Source organism: Coturnix japonica, chromosome Z (genome assembly GCF_001577835.2).
Source record: "Coturnix japonica isolate 7356 chromosome Z, Coturnix japonica 2.1, whole genome shotgun sequence".
NCBI classification, from domain to species: Eukaryota; Metazoa; Chordata; class Aves; order Galliformes; family Phasianidae; genus Coturnix; species Coturnix japonica.
In genome coordinates, this window is record NC_029547.1 from 6524771 (window position 1) to 6541868 (window position 17098).

Below are 17098 nucleotides of genomic sequence, written 5' to 3' on the forward strand. Positions count from 1 at the left end.
ATCAAAAATCAGGAGACTAGAGACAAGCTTAATTAAAGACAACAGAAAAATAGCAAAGAGAAAGTGAAGTGGTGCAGATCTCAAGCTCAGACCTCACTTAAGCAGTGAGCTGAGCGTAAATTGCTTACTAATGCAGCATCATTCACAGCATGCAAGTAGACGGGGCTTTTTGAGTGCCCAATGGCCCTATTATAGCATGGTTTTCTAGGGGACTGTGTGCAGATGTAGTTATACTGTCAATGTTGGCAATAAACAGATATTTCAGTATTGATGTTTCCTTTCGGTTTAAATATTTATGTTTTCTTTTAGTTTAAATATTTATGTTCATCTGCATTCCTGTCAGGCGTTAGCACGTTTTTAACACAGACAGGTAAATCCAGTAGGACTTAGTAACCGATAGGCGAAAAGAAAATACATGACTTTTTTCCTTATACACAGCATCCAGTTCCAGATTCTAAGTCTGAAATATCACTGAGCACTTAGAACACACATGAAGAAGCTCCCAAACCTTAATGTTCTCAGCAGAAAAGAGAGAGAATGAGGATAAAAAGCATCATCTCCCTGTCACGGATAAAAGAGGCATGGAAAGCGATCAGGGGATTAGCCAAAAGTAACACAGGTAATGCAGGGCTACTCCCAATATTTACTCATGCTAAACTCTCTCTTTGTCTGCCCTCCTAAAATTATTCCAATACCCTTGCGTCCACAGTCAAATTAATTCTTTATTTATTATCCCTGTTCTCAAGTATATTTCAGATGGGCTCATCCATTGTTCCTGTACAGCTGGGTAAACAGACAAAGTAAATTCTATCATGAAGGTTTACCTTATAACACTCAAAACCCTTTGCATATGTGGGATTTCTTTTCTTTCAGTGAAAGAAGAGTGTGTTTAAAGGTGACCCACGCTGAAGGAAGAGAATGGAGAAGTCTGGGCACAATCAGAAAGGCTTCTGAAGATTGACTTTTTTCAATATTCTTATCAAAAGAAAACACAGAACTAATATTTGAAGCTTTAGTATATAATTGCCCTTATTAAGGCAAAAAATGGCAATGACATGGACATCAATTTTAGTCACAGACATGAAAAGAATGCAAGACTTCCTTTGGAGTTAACTGTGAAATGACACTGTAATTGTGTAAACAATGTTTAGGGTGAAAAAGTGACTCATAAGAAGGAAAGGCATTATTTAAAAAAACAGTGTAAAAAAAATACAGCCTCCTCCCCAAAAGCTTGCCATCTTTACATTTTACAGTTTTCCCAACACAAAGCATGACTTTCTGTATGCTCGCACGGTGCTTAGTGCACAGCAGTACCTCTCTCCCAGCAAGGGCCCCTGGCTTTACTGAAATACAAGCACTAACCAGAGGACAGACAATACTGTATAGGGGAAAGGAAAGGAATAAATATCCCACCAAAAATGAATTACAGGTATTCCTTTCTGTCTACAGTCACACTCCACATCTATTCCATTTCTACATACAAGAGGAAGAAATGAATCTTAAAACACATACACAACCAGAATCTATGTAAATCTAGGAAGTTAGCAGATGTGTTGATAATCTTCTACAAATAAGAAACAAAAGCTGCCAGCTGTACTGGTAAACTCAAAGATTAATAGGCAATGCTGAGACGACAGGTACCGTCCTTCTTTTAGGCAAAGTAGCTCCAGAATTTGAGTCCTGTAAAAATTCAGACTCATGCCCAACTCTTATGACTCAAATCCTGCCCTGGGCTGCAGAACACTTACAGATTCACCAGATAGAAACTTGCCAAAGTAAACTGGATTATTGCTGTGATTTGAGATGGAAGTGCAGCAGCAACTGTATAGCTAAGTCAGGCTTGGTTACCTAGAACAAGGGCAATTTTCTTTTCATCTCTACATAAAGCTTCTTAAAATGGCAAAGACGGAACAGTTGAGAGCTGCAGAAAGAACATCCAAAAATCACTCTTGATAGAAGAGATTTAACTGCATTTTAATATGGATGGTATTTTCTATTAACATCAGGGCAGAAGCCTATTGTTCAGTAGAGCTCTTCACTTCCATTACACAAGAGCTATCTCTTTGAATCTGTATGAGTCAACTTTAGTGACCACTTTAATATTCACTTTGCAATTAATGCTTCTTTTTATGGGTTGGTAGAAGGTAAACCAATTTCAGTTCAGCTTCTAGGTATTGAATTTATTATAAAAAGTTATGTACTTAAAACTCCTATAATGAAACCAGAGGCATCATGAGATATTAACCTAGAGTTAATGCTGAGAAGGCCAGTTTGAATAATTCAATTCATGTCACCTTAAGTATCTTTTCAAATGGAATTAACTTTATCTCACAAAAAAAAAGGAAGCTCCATGTTCCAGTTACTGATTATTGACTCCACGAGAGTCTGTCTTAAATCATCTCACCACCATTTTCCCCACATTTCTATTTCACTACTACCAGAATGCTTCTTTAAATTTTGAGGGCTGACTTTTGTTATAAAGAAGCAATATCAGCTCAGAGGAAAACGTGATTTCAGAATAATTGTTACCTTTATGTGATGCTAAAATAGACAAAAGCAGAAGTGAACACCAAAGTAGCTGCATTAGTTCAATCCAGCTAAGAACTAGGACTGCATTTCAGCCACATGTGCAGAGCTACAGTGGTCACTTCCCTCCCATACAATCCCATCTTTCTGCAACAGTGCCACAGCATTAATACTGCAGTTCTCCTGACTTGTTAACTTGTCTTAGTCCAGCATCAAAGCCAAGCATTTAAACACCAAAAAGAAACACTTTCATATTTCCTACCTCAACCCAGGGAAAGGGACAGCATTATTGAATCAAAAGAATGGAGGAGTCAGACAGGCAAACAGCAAGTGATGACCAGATAGATGCACGTGCAGCATTATGAACGAATTAAACAAGTAGAAAAAGGGGAAAATTAACAGAAACATTACAGGCAGAACAAAGAAGTGCTTTGGTTCACAGTATAACCATGCAGTCCCATCTTTCTGCAAGACACAGGAAATATCAGAGCAACATCTTGTACTGAGACACAGGTGCTCCTGTAACATCAGACCTGAAATAGGAAACGTTGATTATCTCTCCTAGACAGTTCAAAGAAGTGAAAAACTAAATAGCAAGCTAGTGTCTATTGATTTAAAGCTAGACATAGCCAAGATTTCCCTAGCTCAGTCAAAACAAACAACAGGGAAAAGATTCCCCATGGTCAAGGATTCAAGCTCAGGAAGGCTTCCTTTAGCATACACAAGGTGGACCTTTTCAAACTCTAGCTTAAAATAATAATATTGAGAGCATAAAAGCTTCAGCAGGGCAGAGAGAGCTGCAGCGAGCAGCACTTGGAGCAAATGGAAAATTCTGGGGGTCTTTCTCCCCAGTTCTTGCCTCCCCCAAAGCCCTCCACACTGTGTTCCTGTGACATCCTCCCGTGAGGTAAGACACCTAAAATGCAAACCCTGTGCCCATCTAAACTACTGCTAAGACAACAATCACACAGAACAAAGAGAGACCAACAATGATCATAAGAATTCACAGTTCAGTTGAGACAACTGGCAAAAGACAGAGGCAAAAAGTTGCGTGGAAATAGCAGAGTCAACCCAACACCAGCCTACTGGCCTTGGTTTTGATAGCTGCGACGTGAAGGACCGTGTTAAGGAAACAACTGAAGTCATGAAGCAGGACTGTGAATCTCTCCACAGTTTGAGCTGTGAAGAGAAACATAGCAGGAAGTGTCTGTTTAGACGAAAATAAAAGAGCAAAACATAACAAAAGCAATAAAGCAAAATACATTGAATAAATAAACTCCATGTCCACCAGGATCGCACAGAAGAGAGACTTGAAAAGAAAAGCTAGAAACATCAGAAATATTTTGCAAGCTGTAAGACAGACTGGTTGAAGCAAGCTTTGACCATTTTTATGTATGCCCACAAAGCTTTGCACAGAGCAAGAGCGCTAGGGTGATTTCAGACCAGTTAGCCTGGAACTGCAGACTAGGTAACTGTAAACGAAATGTCAAGAGAAACCTAGATATAATATATGAATTTGCATTTGTGGGCAATAGTATCTGTTACTATCAAGAAGAGAAATAATGGGATCAAAGATTAGCTTGATAGAACTTGCACATGAAGTCAGAAAGGAAGCCCAGAAAAGTCTCTGTATACATTGACAGCACTTAGGGAGACAGAAAAACAGGAGGTGAACGTGGATTGCTGTACATCAGGTGCAGATTTGACAGTTAATAGTCTTCCTACTATCTACATCTAAACATTAGTACTGTAGGTGGGATCAGACTGTATGCCTTTGTAGCATGCTAACCCAGTAAAAGTCACACGTATTTGAAGTTGAAGGGCTAAAAGTAGAAGATTTCTATCAGAACCCAATCCCAGAGAAGTAACAACATTGCCCCAGAATCAGCTGCCAAGGTTCTGCTGGTCTGCACGGGCTCCCTCTGGGTGGTTCTCCATCAGGAAACCCAGAGAGTTGTGTATCACAGAGAGGAACACAAGCATCATTCATTCTCAGAGAAAATAAAGACCCTCATTTTCAGCTCAAAAACATCACAAAATGGATAGCAGATAAATGTGCTAAAGAATGGGAACAAAGCACTTGTAAAAGGTAGGAGCCTGACAAACAGCAACATATTTTTTTAAAAAAATGTGTAAAATGCAATTCCTGCTGCCAATGAAGACAGTATTGCTGTCCCCTGAACAGAATTAAAAATGCAGTGCTACTTCCATGGGCTTTTGAGCAGCAGGATCTGACTATGCAATTCTGTTAGCAGGTACCACAGAGCGGACAGAGTCGAGCCACCTTCTGAACACTGTGATGGTGACTTCACCTCCAGCCACATTATAAGTCTGTAACACTCATCAGGAAAAGAAAGATCAAGTGTACAAATCATAAACAGGCACTGTCTGTTTTAGGTAGGATTGACTCTGAATGGAGATACACTGATGGAAACTGTTGAAAGACAATAGGGAGTAAAAGCATCAGGTAGAGCACTTGCATAAATTGCTTTAATTTCCAGGGCATCATCTGCTATCAGCAGGGATACAAATCAAGTACCTAGTTATCAAAAAAAAAAAAAAAAAAAACAACAGAAAAACAAATCTCAGGCAACCATGTTTTCAGGTCTTTGTGCATATACATCTGAGAGCCATTTTACCACTTAATTTAACACGCTGTATCTCCAGTCAATGTTTTCTGGTTTTAAACGGCATATATAATTATGGGTCTTCTATAAACAGCTCAAATCAGATGGGCTGCCTTACAGGCTTGAGAAAGCTCTTATTGACCAAACACATCATCTGTAATCTCCTTTTCAGTCATCAAAAGCTACAGTGAAAATTTAAAAGGCTGTATCTATAGTGACTGCAATTACTTCTCTGCTTAAGAAACAGAGTGGAAGAAAACAGGGGAGCATCTTTCTCCTTAGCAAAAACATGCATTCCAATGGTTTCTACTGCGTTACAGCATGGTCAATTAACTTCACCCATTTCATTGATCCAAAACTTGCTTCCTTTTTTGTCTTCCTGCAATCCACTCATTAAGGGAAGGCCATGGGACACCAATCACAGAACAGTTATCAACGTTGTACAATACAAGACAACACAATTCAGTTTTAGTTCTAGAAAAAGACGGGGAAAAATGTTTTGGAGACGTCATTAAGTAGTGAGATGGAAAAAAAGAAAAAACATCTTACCTTCTGCTCAGTTTCCTTGGCAGCACTGAGTTGAGAGAGGGAGTGCGACAGTTGTTCCTGCTGCTCAGCGAGGTACTTCTGATACAGGCTCAAAAGTTCCTGGCATTCTCTGTACTGCTGCTGCATAGGTGAGACATAGAAGTTAAGGGGAAAAAACTCGCTGGTGAAGTCAGACTCGCATATACACCAACTTTCCCAGTGTAAATCCGATTTAGATCCATAACAGTTCAATTTAAAAACAGATACCATGTGTTTGAGTACTGCCTAATGATGATAAATCTGTCTAGAGATGAATGTTCAAGTACAACCATCTTTCTATTCAGAATGGAAAAAGAAGAATTGTACCAAATTCTTTTATCATTGGAAAAGGGACAGCAGGAGGCAGGTGATGACATTGTTTCAGCTGGAACAATTACAACCCTCTGATTTGTATTCAGCAAAGCCAGACGCTACCAATGTTTATTTATAAATAAATAAATAGCCAGCCAAGTAAGTAAATAGTCCATCTTTAAGCAGAGACATGGATTCACAAGCCCACATACCCAAATCCAATCTCTTTGCTTGAGCACCAACAGCTCAAAAACCCAGAGCCGCAGATGCAGCGCTACAGGCCTTTTAGAGACCAGCAATGATTTTTGGACAGTAATCTGGAGAAGCAGCAACTATGGTGTTTGCAAGGATATTAGCAAGCAACAGTGTCCTGTCTCGCTTGCAGCATTGAAATTCCAACAGGAGATAAATCTGCTCTTCACCTGTCATTGTGTAATTCCCTCCCTTGCTCATGTAGCATGGTAAACCATTTATGCTCCCTCTTCTCCCCCCTCACTTTTAATTATGCATGCAGATGGGATAAGGGCTCGCTGTCCAAAGAGATTACTCTGAATAAATACTTTAATAACAAGTCACCGCAATTAAGGTAGGGAACAAAAACTTCTTCAATCTATAAAATGGTGTTGAGTTACAGATTTCCTTAACATTTTTATGATCTAATCATTGCTTCTGGGCAAATTCATGTTGCAATCATTTTTGCCAATCATGGCTGCATAAATAACTCACTGCTTTGTTATTCCCTGTTATGACCCTGCTCAGATTTTTTATTTATTTATTTATTTTTTCCCTTTCCTTCTTCTTCTTCTTTTGGGGGAAGGGGACACTTGCCAGGATTTTCTGCTTGCTTGTTTTGCTTTGTTTTAAATGAAAGGCTACACAGAGAATAAGCAAAACCTTTTTAGGAAGGAAGGAATGGTTGGGTTTTAAAGCCCAGCATTTAGATCAGTCAGGAGAGTTCTTAGCCCACATTTGCTCAGCATCTGGAAATAGAAGAGGATACAAACAATGGTCTAAACAAGCTAATTGCTTTCCAGAGTCAGCCTGCCTGAAGCTTGAGCTGTTTTACATTTCAGTTCATTTCGTCAAAGAGCACCAAAAGGCTGAAGTGATTTGTGGTGGTCTCAGGAGTCCCTGCCAGCTATGATGTATATAAAAGGAATTTTTTATTCCGGTTGTAACCATAGGCAGTAATGTTTATAGTAGGTGAACATATTAGCCTGGACGCAGGGCATGAATTTTACTCTAGAAAAAGCCAGTTCATTTATACAGCCTAAGAGTTAAATGTCGGTTATTTGAAGACAAATTATAGAGAAATTCATTTAAACCCATGTTATGTGGCAGAATATAAAAAACAGACAGTCGTATCTTTATCAGTTTTTTACAGCCCTCTTAATTCACTTTGCTTACAGCAGCCCCTTCCCCACCAAACAGATTCTACCTCTTCTCCCTCCAGCCAGCGTGTTGCTGGCACACCGACAAGCCAAATCCCCTGATGGCCCTGGGAGACACAAGTGATGGCTGTGCACCCACAGGCACTCTTGCTATGATGTTACCACCAGCCCTGCTTGCAACCCAGGTGAGACAGCCCTCACACCCATGGTGTAAAGGAGATGCCCAAACCGTGTTCCACAAGCGCTTGCTGTGCATGTGATGCTGCCACCTCTTACTTAAAGCTGCAGAAGTTACTTAAAGCACGGCTTAAAAACACGACATGAAAAATTAACATAAGGAAAGCACACAAGTAAATTCTAATCATCCAAGAGCCAGTTAGTTACATGACCACAAGTGGGAAGAGCAGCAGTCAGCACGAGCTTGAATGGCAGCAGAGAGACTCCCCAGATTTCTCAAAGACTCAGTCAGGAATGCAACTGTGGTTAAAACTTCCTGTGTTGGCAGATTATCTTGTTCATGAACAAGAAATCTTCTTCATTCAGACAATGACTCTGCACTAAAAACATGTTGTTACTGCCGCCAGATTCAAAGCCTTGCTTTGCTCATTTAGCAAGTAAACATCAAGCTTCAAATAGGGAAAAAAAGGGGGAAAAAAAAACTGTTTTTGCTGTTGTTATTGTTGTTGTTGCAGGAACATGTATAGCAGCTCTAGCTATGGTAATTCTCCATAATGTGCTGGTACATTTATTACAGAATACTTTCTTAAAAAAAAAAAAAAGCTTTAATACTAGATCTTATTCTTCCCATCTATTGAATTTTTACTAAAAGCAGCAGGATGATCTCTCTCTCTCTTTCCCCCCATAGATCAGCCAGGCAATAAACAACAACAACAAAACCAACAACAAAAAAACCTGCCACAAAAATATCCAAGTCCTTCAGCTCCAATGGGGGCACAGAGGTACAACGGGAAGGCAGCCTGTAGACAAATGCAGAGGCAACGATAAATATTTTCATAATCTGCTTTACAAAAAAAAAGAAACAGAAAACGTTACAAGGGTGAAAGAAACAATAGGACAACAAGTCGTGCAGATTTGCATTCCACAGAAAACAGAGTGTGCCTGAATGCTCACATCAGGTATTTCTTTAGGCTTTCAGGAGCACAAATATTGGATTTACAAGACGTTAGTTACCTGGGAGAAGTGGTACTTGGCATTTCACTAAATTGTAGTTTTATATCCAAGAAATACGCATTTGAACACATCCCAGCGATACGTTTCGCACAGTTTGTTAATAAAGTATTAAAGTCCTTCACGGGAGGGGGAGAACAAAAAAAAAAAAAAAAAAGAAAGAAAGAAAAAAAAACAACTCTGTTTCATAAATGCAAAGGTTAAGATTTCAACAGACACATCGACACGTTGCACAGCAAGTACTATATATTTTATAGAATACATTAGCTAATTTCACCACCGAATGTAAGTCGTAGAATTAAGAGTTCATTTATGGCTCTTAAGAGATAATAACCTCAGTGGAGGCAGAGCTGGCTTTGAGAAGAGGGACCGCCAGCACACAGCGGTGGCATGCTTGCAGATTTCCAGGGAGAGAAACATTGGGCAGGGAACAAAGAGCTTCTTACGGGTGAGGCTTCAGGAGAATGCACAGCCAAACTAACGCTCAGCTGCTGCCAAAGGCACACTTCAGCTCCCTCCAGGAGCCTCGCCCCCTCCATCTGCACCAGCTCTGGAGCTCTCTCAAACCCCTCGCTAATCCCCAGGGCTTAGTGAACCACATGGGTGCATCCAAGGGTCAGTTAAGCACAAGCACTAGCATGAAGGAAGCAGAGGAAGCATTCAGCTGGAAGAGGCGGCCACTTGTCTGGTGGAGTCCCTCCACCTCTCAAAGTCTCGGTCCTGCTCTTTCCCTGCTAAGCCTCCGGCTTTTGTGACTGCTAAGACCACGCCAACCACATCCACCTCGTTCCTTGCTGAAAAAGTTCACGTTGCTCACACTTCCCTTGCTCACAAGTTAACAGGCAGCTACAGACCTTTGCTTAACCCCTGAATTTACAAGAAAATCAGAAGTGGGAAGAAAACATCAATCTCCAGCATACGCCAACCTCCGGTAGCACTCCCAGTGCAGTGATTCCATTTCATCTTTCACTATTGGTAAAGCCCAGCTTAAAAGCTGGAGTATTTTTTCCCAGAAAGCTTTTGAGTTCTCTAGATCAACCCCCATCTCTGTCTATCAGCAAACTCCACCTTCCAGCTGCTCAGACGCTCAATGGCTCGTTCATCTAGAAGAGAGGTTTTGAAAAGTACCAACACCAGGTCACTCCGCAAGGCTGAGCTGTTTGCTGAAGTTCTGCCTTTCCCAAATCATGTTTTCCAAGAGAAAAAATAAAAATAGGGGATTTTTTCTTTAGAAAGATTGTATTATTTTTTTCAGACTGCGTCATTTAAGAAGCAGTTGGTTTTACCACCCTTTATTGTAAGGGAATGAACACATTTAAGCAGACTCCAATCATGGGGATTTAAGGCAGGAAAAAAGTTTTCTACAAAATGTTATTGTAAGAGGAGAACACTACTAGTAAAGAGATTTTTTGGCTGTGAAACTAGCAGCAAAGGCCCTGTTGCACTCTCACAGAAATACTCCCACAGTGACTTACTCCTCAGCTGTTTGTCACAAGCATTTTTGGGAAGGCACAAGCTCCAGCACTCACATTTTACACCTGGAGAAACTATGGCATGGGGAGCCTTTGGGCACGTCTGCACACACAGGTGCAGCCAAGCAGCCCCACGCTGCACATGCCAGCTCCAGCACAGAAGTCTTGTAGCTGTAGGGTAAGTCACAGCTCAGGCTCAGCACGAACAGCCCAGATCCATCTTGCAGCTGGTTAGCTTTGAGTGCAAGTTTGTCTGCAGCAGCCCATGTAGACACATCTGAAGAGACTTCCCAAGCATCAAACAAGATAACAAGGGATCTCAAATTCCCATAGTTCCTGACTGTAGCTCTGACTTAGAGACTCCTTCCATTCTGATCCATGTCTAGAGGAAAAAACAACAGCTACATCTCCATTTTCAGCAACATGATCCTCCAGCCCCTATATTCTCAATAGCCCAAGAGCTATTACAGAGATATGCAAAGATGAGTAAAGCACGTAAAGGAAGGGGAAAGTCAAACCAGGCATGAGTTTAAATTTAAATAAATCAGCAACAACTTCCACTTTGCAGGAGAGATACAAGGAACCTTCAGGGATATAATTTCAGCGCATGATAAAGAAAGATTTTTGACATCTGCAATCACAACCCAGTAGCCACAAAACAGGGTTGTTTTTTAATACCTGCTTAAGGACATGCATCTAGAAAGCTGACTAGTTATCATATTAGCAGCTTCAGCAATGTCCAAACTTTCTTCACTGCCTCAGGTAGTCCCTTGAAGACAAAGTCTGTGGAAAAACTAGAGTGACAAGAAGAAGCTGCAAAGTATCGCTTACACGAGGCTGCTGAAGCTGGACTGGGCTCTGAAAGGCCCCAAAGAAAAACCCATTCAGACAGCTGCAGGAAGACATGAGCTTGTCCACTTGCACTCCAGCTATCGCGGTATAAGCTGCAAGATGCCATGCAGCCACGACAGCAAAGCATCTATCTATCATTATCACGCTTATCTGAATTTAACTTGCTTTGATGTTTAAAGTTCAGTTGGAAAAATGGCACCACACCATTTCCAGGGTGCTGCTGAACCATACCCGACAACTTGAAAAATGCCAAAGCAAGCTCCTATCTGCAGGACAGACACACTTCTACACCTGCAATTTCAGCACCGTGAAGTACCGCAGCACTGCAACAATTACCCTTATAAAATGCCTTAGACAAGTCTGACTTGTGCTTCATTTAATTGCTTAGAATACCACGGAGTAGAGTTTGCACAGGGTGCAAAGCCCCAAAGGGCCACAACAGCCTCGTGGCAAACTGCACTGTAAGTGTGCTCAGTCTGAAGTGAGTCCACGTTTTTCCATGCATCATTCAAGCATATATTTTTCCAGTATTTTGACGTGAGGCAATGAGGCTTATTTTCTACCTCAATATTTTGTATATCAATGGGAGAGAGACACCGTGCCTTTTGGGAAAGAAGCAAAATGTATGTCATTCTGATTTCCACCTGCAGGCTCTCTCTTCTTCCTAACCAAAGAAAGGATTAAAATAATGCCGCTTCAACTACTTACATATGAAAAGTCATATGAATAAAAATAAACGGCTGATATTAATGAATTAACATCTAAAAGGAGCACTTTAAAATATAAACTAAGATATATTCTGCGCTCTTTTCTTTAGCATTAAACAATTAAGGACACGATCTCAAGCTGACCCAGATCTGAGACACAATTTGTGTTCAATGACTGCACAGTCCTGCATTCTCTCAATCTCATCTCAGAAACCCAACAACAGGATTGCATTCCAGGAGCCAAACCACGCAGGCACAGACGAAAGACAACACCAACACATTTCTTCAGCCTTTAAAATTAAGAGAAATAAAATAAGTGCCTTAAACCTACGTGAATCATTGTTCTGCGAAAGGGTAAAGACTAGTAACACCTATGAAGGTTTATTATCTAAACTCTGAAGATGCTGCAAAGACTGAAGGTAATAAAATGTTTTATGAACAACTTCACTTCACTCGTTCTTATATAACTGAGTTTATGTGGACGCTTTGGCACAGTGATGCTGAGAACCTGTAGGGAACTTTCTGCACAGCCACTTTTCAATGTATTAAAGAAATCACCTGGCGCAGGTCGGAGCATTACGAGCCGCCGGTTCAGAACACAATCTCCTCCTGATTCAAAATCCTCAGGAAGCACAATTTTGAAAGCCCTTTAGAGAAGCAAGTCACACACAATAAGGCAGAGTGATCTCCAATCTGAAGCCCAACAGTTACGTTTTAATTTCCGCTTGAATATTTTAATGTTGTTATCCAGTCAGTAAATTAACTCGAGATGCAAGAATAAAAAGGGAAGATGCGGAGGGAGAAAGGTCGTATGGTCCACAAAAGTTAAGAACTTCACTTTTGTTTGATGCATCAGCGTTATGTTGGTGAATGCCACAGCTCTCATATCAAGGAATTGCTTAATACATTTCCATTCTGTTTGAAGGGAAATTAAATTTACATTCTTTGGGAATATGGTATTGTAATTAGTTCATGACTTGATTACACTTTGAAGTGAGCCAAGACGGCAAGTGGCGCATACAGATTAGTTAAGTTATGGTTACCTGCCTTAAGGAAAGCCACGGAGTTCAGCACAAAGTTAGGTATAAAACCAGGGCCATCCTTCAGGCCTGCCAGGAAAGTGTATGTACAAAATCAAATCCAAATCTATTTTCTGGACTTACTGGCATCAGGTGGGGACAGAAATAAAAGAAAATGTAGTTTCCTGTAAAGCTGAATGAGTTGTTTTAGAAAAGCCTGCTTCCACCCATCCCACCTGTAGGGCAGCTGTTAAAACTGATCCTAAAAAAGGCAGTTAGGAAAGTTCCTACCCTGGTTAAATTCACCAATCTGACTTACTCCTGGTATGCTCAATTCTAACATAAGCTCTTCCGTGAACAGCCTGAGTTTTACGCTATCTAATAAGATGCTCTGCTCCACCCAGATGACGCAATTCCAAAGTTCACTTTAAACATACCTAAAAACATTGAGATACACAATATACACACATGCTGCATCTAAGATTGGCCAAAGATAAAGATAACAAGTTGGACTGAGAGAACAGGGAAAGCATTTAAACTTAAAGCTAATTCCCAGCATCTAATATGAACTCGGAGAAAGCAGTTTAGAGTACAGGATTTGATCCCATGCATAATAATCCTTTCCACAGGATATGCCAATCATAGTGGACAGCTTATCTGCCATGTCCTCTGGTTCAAAGGTGGGTAAGGACAAAAACATTGCACGCCATCATATGCCAGCAGATGTGCCTGGATCAATAAATGCAAATACCATCTCAGGGCTTGCACTTTCCATTTCAAGTGGAAAACACATCTCCAGTCTTATCTTCATTAATACAAACAAAAGGATACTTACAAGCAGAGAAAGAGGAAAATACGGGTTTATTTTAAAGCCCAGCTGTGCTAACGACATTTTCTAATGAAAAGAAAAGAAGAATAAAACACACACACACAAGATAAGTTAGGCCACTACTCATGCCAGAGAAAATGTACTTTCATAACAGCAATCACAAAGAATCTAATGACGGAAAAACTAAGAACCTGAGTGCTCAGAACACAGACCCCGCAGGTCATTGCAACCAGGCACTGGCCCTGGCACGAGTCGTAAGAGAAATGTGCGTGGCTTCAGAACTGCCACTGCAGGAGATTTTCCTCTCTGGTAAGTTCGAGTTTGTTCTAACACAGCTGCTCCTTTTAGGGAAGCTCTGCCAATGTCAATAGCAACTTCCTGAATTCAAAGATTTCTCTTGGCAATTGCTTAGACGGCACAGCTACTCTTCCACTAGAAACTGTTAAGGAACTTGTTACTTACACATTTGTGTATCAGTCAGTAAGTATATGGTCCTTTTTTGTTTTTTAGTGGCAAAAAAGGAGCCTGGAGATTCAGCCCTACACGTTTTCTGTACAAAACAGCCCCAGCACCAGAGAACAACACCACACACTTCATCGTGTACAACAGAAAATAATCTCAACCTGCAGTTTCACAATGCGGAGCCAAATAAGAAGGTATTGCACCTATCACTAGCCGCACAAAAACAGTGCTATTTTTTCCCTTTACATATTTAGAGCACAAAATTAAACAAATAAAAGGAACACTGCATAATTTAGCTTTCATTTTCTATCAAATTACTCATAATTGTAACCATAAAATGATAATATTCTACCATATGTGCATCTGCAAAGCCGACAAAAGCACTGGTCAGCCCCTGACAGAGCAAAAATGAAGCTGTGGCTCCACCTAGCGACCGCCGCGGAGATTGCAGCCCACCGAACGAAACTTGCACGGAGTGCTTGTCAAATTTGGAGGTTAATTTTCTTACATAGAGGGATCTAACACTTCGCTTTGAAACACGAAAATCCGCCGTGCAATCCTCCTCAAATTACAGCCCTCCATCCACACAGTCGCAGCTTTACATAAAATACCTACCACTGGAAAGACTTGCTGTTTCAGTGGCAGGCCTTTGTGAGAATTACAAATCTTCTCCAGTGGCCATTGCTACTGTTTACACAAAGCCGTTTGTCATATCAATACCTCCTGATATTAGAGCAGCCATGTTCTTTACTCTAATTTGACAGTGGAGCTCCTGGCAGAGCTGAGGAGAGATAAGGTGCTTTTAGCCTATGAGCAAACTGAGGTATGTGGGAAAGGATTCTCAGCCTGTTTAGACGCAGTAACGAGTTATTTAACGGGATAAATGCGAGCTGGAGTCAGATGCATGGGGAAAAGGGGATGAAATGGCGAAAGAGAACTGAATGTAAAGCCTGAACTTATTGAAGGCACAGCTACAGCACCTCCATCTCAAACAGAGAATGCACACAGTAAATCAAAAAGGTGTCTGTTTTCAGAGAATGAGGATGTAAGACCACAAAGCATCACCTCTTTTTATAATGAAGCTAATCATGTTTGGTCTCAGTTCCTATCAGAATGGGGATCACCTGAGAATACACAGCGGTGTCTGTCTTGTTGCTCCTTCGCAGGAAACAATCAATCATCGTTCTTAATTTTATATACTTGATGTCTCTCATTGAACCTTTTCCTTGCAGCTCTCAAATGGGAATAATGCTGACAGAGAAAAGCAGGCTCTGCTTTAGCAAAGTAAGCAGCTCCCACCATTTTAAAACAAGAGATTCCTTGGTCAGGTCCTCTCTGGAAGGAAACCTGGCAATGACAGAGAATTGCTTTGTTTGCCTCTATCCCACATGCTTGCCTCTCTGTCTCTTACACAGCCTGCATCAAGCTTGGTGTCTTACTTTCAGCTGGGATAGAATGCCTTCCTTCAGAGCGCCTGCCACGATGCGGTGCCTTGGTTCTAGGAGAAAAACAACGCTGGTAACACTCCGACGCTTACTCGTGCTGCCATGCACAGGGCCAAAGCCATTGCCAGCAAAAGGCCCGAGGAGCTGGGAGGGAGCAGAACTAGGACAGCTGACTTAAACTGGCCCAAAGGGACATACACCAACCTACCACACGACATCAAGCAGAAGCAGCCTTGAGAAGGATGGGCTTTCACCTTGCTCTCTTCTGCTATTCAAGGGCTAGGCACTGGGTGGTTGAGTTGGGGGTGGTAAGGAATTGCTTGTGCATCATTTGTTACATACATTTGTAATAAGTATGTCAACATTATTATCCTTTTTCTTTTCTCTCTCTTAGTGAATAGTTTTATCTCAACCTATGACTTCTACTTTGTATTTCTCAGTTCTCTCCCCCATCCCACTGGGAAGTGAGCAAACACCTGTGTGGTGCTGAGCCACCTGCTGGGTTAAACCACAACACTTGGACATTTCAGCTTGCTTCTTCCCCCCTTTTAAGCCAGAACACACTCAGACAGGAGCACATCTGGCTACTTCAAATGGTACGAGTGCTGAGATTAAAATCTACAGACATCAATGGACAAATACAAACAAAACCACCAAGTCCAGAATCCTCGTCCTTATGGAACTGCCTTCAGTGTTGTAACCGGAACAGCAAGAACATAAAAACCACAGATCATTCTAGATAATTTTTTTCTTTTAGAACTATTGCTATTTTGACAGTCTTTCTAACCTTGTTAGAACACAATCTGTTTGCAGCGCTGCTGATGAAAGAAATGCAAATGCTCCTTTTCCTAAAAGGCAGCTGAGGTCAAATCAAATCCCATACAAGCATTAACAGCAATTTTCAAGAAGGGGTCCCCAAACAAAGCAAAGGAAAACAAAAATAAAAAATAAAGGAAATCTTTCCATGTAAGAGTGTTGGAAAGATTTTCTTTGGCACAGCATGTGCTGTACACATCTCCACACACTGAAGTGTTCCAGAATGGCATCAAAGGCTTCAAAAAGTTACTTCCTTCTTGTAAAAACTGCCCTTAAACACAGCAAACTGGAAAACACCGCTATCACTGAACTGAAGCCAGTGAAGAAAAGATTTAGTAACAGCCTCATTATAGGGTTCATTGTTGTAGGACTATTTAATATACAAGATTAACACATCTTATCTCCCACTTTCACTGAAACCTATTATACCCCTCATTAATACATGCACATTTCTACATCATTTACAGCGCTAAGGTCTCAAATAATATTGTCTGAAACAGGGTGTGTTCTGCTGCTTTTCCTGCTGGTCGGCTATGTTTCCACTAACAGCATTCCAAAAGAAGCCTCACAGCTCAAAACGGAGGACATGACCAGGTAAACTAAGCAGGGCTGTATAAACTGAAATAAATTAAAGGTAATTTGTTTTGCCTACAGTCTGGATTTCATTTCTTGGCTTAGGTTCTCATACCCAGACCAAAAGGCAACGCATCTACACACAGTAAGACAGGAAACGTCCACCTTCCCTATCTAATGGAAAATGACATTCTTTCCTCATTACAATTCAAGATTTAGAAAGTGAACCACAGCTCCTCAGATTAACAGGCATTCATATTTCTCCCCATCTGGATGACTGGAATAGAAAAGGAAGCTATACCATGCAAACAA

General features: G+C 40.9%; 1 protein-coding gene across 3 annotated transcripts in view; it reads right to left on the reverse strand.

Annotated features, from left to right (window-relative positions):
• KIAA1328 (KIAA1328 ortholog) overlaps nt 1–17098 on the reverse strand; it is a 172192-nt gene that overhangs the window by 94864 nt on the left and 60230 nt on the right. For all 3 annotated transcript variants that reach the window (XM_015848262.1, XM_015848261.2, XM_032441150.1), the window contains one exon: nt 5703–5830. In XM_015848262.1, coding sequence (XP_015703748.1) covers nt 5703–5830 — 128 coding nt within the window. The remainder of the gene's footprint in view (nt 1–5702; nt 5831–17098) is intronic.